Consider the following 6,968-nt stretch of genomic DNA (forward strand, 5'->3'; position numbering starts at 1 on the left):
TTAGTGCTCTTGGCCTGCGCCTTACCGCCTGCAGCCTTGGAGCGTGTCTTAGCACCGTTCTTAGCAGTGCCACGAGGCATGTTAACGGTCGAAGTGGAGACCTCGACGAAGAGCGCACAGGTTGCTGCTCGAGGCTCTAACTGTAAAGTGAGCCTCCGCCGCGCTCGCGCGGCGGAGTCGATGGTCTTCGACTCTGAGAATGAGAGTTTGTGACGAACATCTCTTCATTCTGATTGGTCGGTAAACCGAACCTAAGTGGGGGAGGATGTAACGGGGTACGTAGCACTAAGTGTACCCTGGTTACATGAAGTGTGACACTTCACACTTCAGGAGTATGACATGTCATACTCCGGGATATTTGGTACAAGGTACCAAGGTCATTCAAAACCAACCATTGGTTAAATGACATTGCATTACTATAGGTAACTGATAGTTTGTATTAACCTCAAACTTAACCTACCTATAAATATACTCAGTTTACAATCTACCTTATTTAGGTCACTTCGCTCTCTTTAATTAAAGAGGGGACCTGTGAACTGCCGTTCACTGAGAGTTTGTATACTCTCGGAAGATAACTTCCTCTAGCGCAAGGTGCTGTGTGACCCCGTCACACGGAGCCACTTTAGTCGCCGTAGAACTGTGAAATTGTCTCGTCAAGGCTGTGACCGCTGTCAATGTAGTCGAGGACGTCTCTCTTATGCGCATACTCTACTGCCCTACGTTGATAGGTCTTCCGCTTCTTTCCTGGTCCATTGATGCGAGGGCGAACCATACTTTTCGACGGCCTTCCGTTTTCTTTGTGGTGTTGGGCTCCGTTCTTTTAGCTTCCGCCGAAGTAAAATTAGAATGAACCTTATCGTAAGTAATGGAGGCATCTGTATTACAATCGAAGGATCCGATTGGTTGGTTCGTTGGTGACCCTTAGTACGATAATTCGGTAAACTTCATAATATCGAATGGACTAATTCCGCAATCTAATCCAGAGAATTAAAATAAGCGATTAAACTGATTAAGCCGTTTTAAATGGGTTTTGGAAGGCACTCACTGTCAGCAAATGAGCGGAAAACCCATGGGTAGCATCTTATGAATTCAAGAACCCGTTTCCGACATACTATGTGAGCAATACAAGTCTGCAAGGTTCGCTTACTCCTCCTCGACAAAGTCATCAGCAGCCAGTTCACCACTGTCCGTGATGACGACCTTCTTGCTGGGGGTACCGCTGGGCGAGCCAACAGCCTCAACAGCGTCGAGGACGTCCATGCCCTTGATGACGCGGCCAAAAACAACGTGGCGTCCGTCCAACCACGAGGTCTTCACGGTGCAGATAAAGAACTGGCTGCCGTTTGTGTTAGCGCCCGAGTTGGCCATGCTGAGCGTGCCCTTGCCGGCGTGTTTCCTGCACAAAACACAGCAGCGTGAGTTTAATTTAAGGACCTTGTACACAAAGCACAATAAAAGTGTTGTCGTACAGCTTGAAGTTCTCGTCCGGGAACTTTTGGCCGTAGATACTCTCGCCGCCCATTCCGTTGAAGTCAGTAAAATCGCCGCCCTGCAGCATGAAGTTGGGGATGATGCGGTGGAAGATGCTTTCCTTGTAATGCAGTGGTTTTCCACTGTTGCCCACGCCCTTCTCGCCCGTGCACAACGCGCGGAAGTTCTCCACAGTCTTCGGCACTGTCTTGCCGTAAAGACCCATGACGATGCGGCCAGCGGGCTGACCGTCGATGCTCACATCGAAGTAGACCTGGTTGGTGATCTTGGGACCTTTGTTTGCATGCACAACCAGCATCAGTGCCGTGAGGCATAGCGCCACGAAGGAGAACGTCCACTTCGCCATCTTTGTCTACGGTTGCAGCGGATTGATCACAGCAATAATGCTATAATGGGGGAGCCACGTGTTGCTTTTTACGTAAAAAGATGCTGTAATTACACTTGACCGCACTGTGCTGCTTCCTTTCCAACGCTCGCCGCTACCTGCAGTACCCTTGCATATCCGATTAAAGCAAAAATGGATTGCATATGCACTAAACTAAAGATATTTAATCTACTTCAAAACCGTATGGCTGATCCTTTGGCTGCTACTGAGAAGAAGCACTGTACTTGATCTGTCCCTACTTGAAGTTACCATGAATCTTTTCGAGCAGGAATCGTAGTGACCTTCCATTTGTTTAGGCGCTGTGTTAACCACTATTTTTAATAAAAATGAGCAGTTTCTCCAGTGTTGGGTGTAGGCTGCGTCGACTCGTACGTTAGAACAATCCAGTCCAAGAAAAAGAGGCTGTAGAATACGCAATTGTTCTGCTTTACGTGATCTGCAGCCGCGATGGATGACAAGATTCAGGACCCCGTGGTACGGGCACTGGCAGAGTATATCAAGACGCCACAGTTCCAGTGCCAGTTCGAGCAGTTCTTTTTGGATCATGCACTCACCTTCACGGATGCCCTGGAACACCAGCTCGCATATATGACCATCTATGTGGAGTTCCAGCACATGTTCAACGAGCACATGAAGAGTGCGTTGAATATTTCGCTTTATTATGGTTAAAACGTTGGTGTGTCTATACTGACGAGCATTGTATGGTAGTCTTCCTGACGCAGCAAGGAGTGACGGAGGACGAGTTTGCGGAGCACTGCCAAAAGGCCATGAAGGTTGATCCGAAAGTGGAACAGTACCTCGAGATCGTGATCGCGTCCATGGACTACGACGCGTTTATCGGTCTGATGAAGTCGATGCGAGCACGTGCTTCGGTCGAGAACCGTCGCGCCGATGCCAAAGACTGTGATACTACTTCGAGGAATTGTGGGAAACGCAAGAGCTCAGAGGGGAAGCTCAGCAAGGACGAGGAGGGCCCAGAGGATGTTGAAGACGATGGAGGGGCAAAGGGGACGAAGGCTACCAACAACGATGAAAAGGATGCGGTAGCGATGGACCACAAAGACAGCAAGTAGGTATATTCAAGGTGAAAAAAAAACAACGAAATTACTGCTTCATTTGAGTTTTGCAACTATGCCGGTTCAAATGGCTAGTTCAGAATAAAAAGATGGAAGAGCTTTTCTTTTACCAAGATTTGCTCTGTCTTCTCAGACGGAGTACCTGATAATGACAGCAATGATGGCAAGCACCGCAGCGAAGCCAAGAGACTTGACCAGCCGCATGTGCAGTCGAGAGAACGGGTACATGGCGATGCTTAGGATAAATTTCTTCGATGGAGTGTACGGCGCATAACGCTGTGGTAGATCCAGCATCCCGTTCTTGTAGATCACCGACTTGTAGTGCGAGAAGGCCTCAAATCCGTAGTGGCCGTGATAGGCGCCCATGCCAGAGTTGCCAACACCACCGAATGGAACGTGCGCGTTCGAGAGCTGCATAAGCATGTCGTTCAGCATCATGCTACCGGCAGATGTCTCGTTTACTACACGCTCTTTGTTCTTGCCATTGGAGCTGAAGTGGTACAACGCAAGGGGTTTCTCCCGTGCAGTGACAAAGGTAATAGGCTCGTCCAAATCGCCCGACGTGTAGTAGTAGATTGGCAGCAGTGGGCCAAAGATCTCTTCGCCCATGGAGGCACTCGACACGAATAAGTCCAATTCAGTGCGGAAGTTTAGCAGCGTTGGTGAAATAAAACGTTGCTTGTTGTCGGTATCGCCACCATAGACCACATGCTTACGATCTTTGTCCAGAATGCGCACCAAGCGGTCGTGCATGCGCTGGTTGATTACACGGCCGTAGCTGTCCGACTCCTTCACGTTGGCACCACCGTATTGCACATCCAGTTCTCCTTCCAGCAGCTTCACAAACTGATCGCCCACTTTTGCGTCCACCAGCAAATAGTCTGGGCGAACGCACGTCTGTCCTCCGTTTAAGAATGCTCCCCAGGCAATGCGCTTTGCAGCCAATTTCAAGTCCGCTGTGTTGTCAATTATACACGGAGACTTGCCTCCCAACTCCAACACCGTTGGTGTCAAATATTGTGCCGCAGCTTGAGCCACAATTTTGCCCAGAAAATTGCCGCCTGTGGCAAAGATGAGGTCGTAGCGCTCTTGTAGCATCTTCTTGGTCTCCTCGACACCTCCATACACCAAGCGGACGTAGCGCTTGTCCATGTATTTGTCGAACAGCTGGATCAACACGTTGTTCAGGAAGCGCGTGGTGTCGTCTCCCGGTAGTCTCACGACGACACAGTTGCCAGCTCCAAGAGCGGCTACCAGCGGCATCAGTAGCAGGTTTATCGGGTAGTTCCATGTGCCTATGACACAGACTACGCCGAGAGGCTCAGGTCTAATGTAAGACAGGCCTGGGAGATTGACGATGTTGGTAGTCTTAAGTTTAGGCTTGGACCAATCGTCAACATAGTCGATAAAGTCTTGGATCTCCGCTTTGAGCAGTGCGACTTCGGTGGAGAACAGCTCCAATGGATGCTTGTGCAGATCCTTCCATACAGCCTCATTGATAATAGCCTCGTTCTCATTTACGAGTCGTTGCAGCGCTCGCAGCAGTGACTTGCGCGTCTTGGGGTCCTTGGTGGCGCCTGTGGCGAAGCTGGCGCGCAAGGCAGCCACGTCAGCGTGTGTGTCCTGTTTCGACACATCGGGCAGAGGTGGGATGTCTGTAGTGGATCCGTACATGTCGACGCTAGGATTCACGTCCTCGACCGCGATATAGCTAGCTGGGATCTGTGGGGTTCCTGGCAGATCGGGGACTGGCATACTGGATTCAACGTAAAATTGCGACTGACGTTGACGGTAACGGTCTCCAATTTGGACGTGTCGTGAGCTGACATTACGAAAAAAAGGTATAGAAGCAGGATGATTGGCTATTAATGAAATGATTCGTTTTGAAAGAACTTCAAGTGTATGAGTCAACAATTGCTAACTTCAGTGTACCGGTACCATAAGTCCCCCAAAATAAGCCTCATATACCCCTTTATATCCAATCACTTTGATTGAAGGTTTATGTAACAAATCACAAGAGTTTTGTAATTTCCTCATGATAATTTGTCATATGTCCTCTACGCTTATTGAGGGGGACTTCTGTACCAGGTACTGTACTCAGGGGCTACAATGGCAACCAAATAATATTTGGTTCCAAAAAGATCTAGACCTTCTACAAAAAGGTCCGCCCATTTGTTCCTGAGAAGTTCCAGAATGACCCATTGTACAACCCGCCGAACGATAATGACACGCTCAGAGCAAAGCAGATTCAGAAAGATCGTCAGGGGGCGCTCAAAAAGAAGAAGAGAGAGCGCTTCGCTGCCGCAGCAGCAGCGAAGCGTGCAAAAAAGACTACCAGAGTGACTGGGACTACCGGGGGGGCTTTACAAACTGATGGACGAGATGACCAGGACACTGTCGTAAGGTTACTGACGGGAAGTCTGTGTCGTGTCCCGTACCCGGGAATGTAGGCGTCGTGCCAGGCGCTGGCGGGCCGGCTTTTGTGACAAGGGACCTCGGCGAAGGTCAGCGTGCTGCGACGGCGGGAGGCTGGTTCCCGTTGACCCCGCAAGCTCCCACTCACTTCGCACAAGAGACTGGTGAAGTTATGGTGTGATTGTATTGGAACGCTACGGTGGAGTACTGGAACGGTGTGCGAGTTCCCTCCTATCGTCTTACGTGGCGGGGGACAAGGCCGGATGTGCAGCGGGGCTGCCGTAGCTTTAGCGTCAGAGGAAGACGTTCGACTCAAAGAGTCACTAATACTAAGTTCCTTATCCAAAGGACACTTACAGCCCAAGACCAGGGCTCAAAGTTAATACCTTAACTTTTATGCTTCAAAACCAGAAGTGTTTTATTTACTATTATTGCGGCCAAGCCGCCTAGGGGTAAATGTATCTCTTTAACTATCTAGCATAGTTAAACCTAATCAAATGCATAACGTGTGGCTTTCAGCCAACGTACTGAGAGACCTTGTTAACTCTCCAACTTATGTACTGAGAATTTGTTAACTCTCCGGGTACTTCGTACCCCTGTGTGCTCCACACCATGTAACCCCGTTACACTCTCCCCCACTAAGATGAGAACATTCCGTTCTCGAAACTCTCCTCAGCGAGGTCACGTCTTGTTAAGACGGCGGAGGTTACTACACCTCACACCAGCGTTGTACAGCTCCGTGAGCTCACAAACGCCTACGCATCGTTGATGCCCAACTTCTCGTCGTCGGCCCACGGCCCAATGCTCCAAGCGCAGCGCGCATCTTGCTCTCAAGCGGTCTCAGACCTACGCTCGCGCTCCGCGCCTACTCCAAGAGCTGCAAACCGCTTAGAGCAATGCTCTTGACTCATTCGAGTCGTCGACAACAGCTCAGCGGTTGAACACTCGCTTCACAAGCGATAGGTCCGTGGTTCAAACCCACTAGGGCACAGCCCTCTCGTTCCATGAACGATTGTTCACGCTTGGACAAGCTTAAGGGCAACACCCTTTTAGCTCAATGGTTGAGCGCTGGCTTTGAGAGCCACAGGTCGGTGGTTCGAGCCCACCAGGGCACAGCCCTGTCGTTCCATGAACGATCGTTCACGCTTGGACAAGCTTAAGAGCAATCCGCTTTTAGCTCAGTGGTCGAGCGTTGGCTTTGGAAGCCACAGGTCGGTGGTTCGAACCCGCCAGGGCACAGCCCTCTCGTTCCATGAACTGTTGTCCTTGAATGGACAAGCTTAAGGGCAACGCCCTTTCAGCTCAGTGGTCGAGCGCTGGCTTTGAAAGCCACAGGTCGGTGGTTCAAATCCACCCGGGCGCAGCCCTCTCATACCATGAGTAGTCCGTTCTCGGACTGACGTACGGGCATCGCCCTTGTAGCTCAATGGTAGAGCTCCGGCCTGTCAAGCCAAAGGCCAGTGGTTCGATCCCCGTGCGGGACACCACTTTCGCTGTTACAGCGCATCCACATTTGGATCATGCTCATCGAGCAAGTTGTTTCAAAACAACTATGCGTCTATCGAGACGCTTGTGCCTGAACCTTGTTCAGCACAACACGA

The 6,968-nt window shown here is 50.3% G+C and overlaps 3 protein-coding genes across 3 annotated transcripts; 1 reads left to right on the forward strand and 2 right to left on the reverse strand.

The window, feature by feature from the left end:
* Positions 1-989: 989 nt before the first annotated feature.
* Positions 990-1,862, reverse strand: PITG_11603 (peptidyl-prolyl cis-trans isomerase CYP19-4 precursor; the record flags this gene model as incomplete). The annotated part of the gene is made up of 2 exons (XM_002901104.1): positions 990-1,396; positions 1,470-1,862. The coding sequence occupies 2 exons, from the start codon at positions 1,835-1,837 to the stop codon at positions 1,144-1,146; spliced, it is 621 nt and encodes a 206-aa protein (XP_002901150.1).
* A 408-nt stretch (positions 1,863-2,270) lies between these two features.
* Positions 2,271-2,949, forward strand: PITG_11604 (uncharacterized protein; the record flags this gene model as incomplete). Its single annotated transcript, XM_002901105.1, has 2 exons — positions 2,271-2,513; positions 2,585-2,949. 2 exons carry the CDS (start codon positions 2,324-2,326, stop codon positions 2,947-2,949), a joined length of 555 nt encoding a protein of 184 aa, XP_002901151.1.
* Positions 2,950-2,967: 18 nt separating this feature from the next.
* Positions 2,968-4,707, reverse strand: PITG_11605 (aldehyde dehydrogenase, putative; the record flags this gene model as incomplete). Its single annotated transcript, XM_002901106.1, has 1 exon — positions 2,968-4,707. The coding sequence occupies one exon, from the start codon at positions 4,705-4,707 to the stop codon at positions 3,082-3,084; it is 1,626 nt and encodes a 541-aa protein (XP_002901152.1).
* Between the last annotated feature and the right edge of the window lie 2,261 nt (positions 4,708-6,968).

This window comes from Phytophthora infestans, genomic scaffold, assembly GCF_000142945.1.
Source record: "Phytophthora infestans T30-4 supercont1.22 genomic scaffold, whole genome shotgun sequence".
Taxonomy (NCBI): domain Eukaryota; phylum Oomycota; class Peronosporomycetes; order Peronosporales; family Peronosporaceae; genus Phytophthora; species Phytophthora infestans.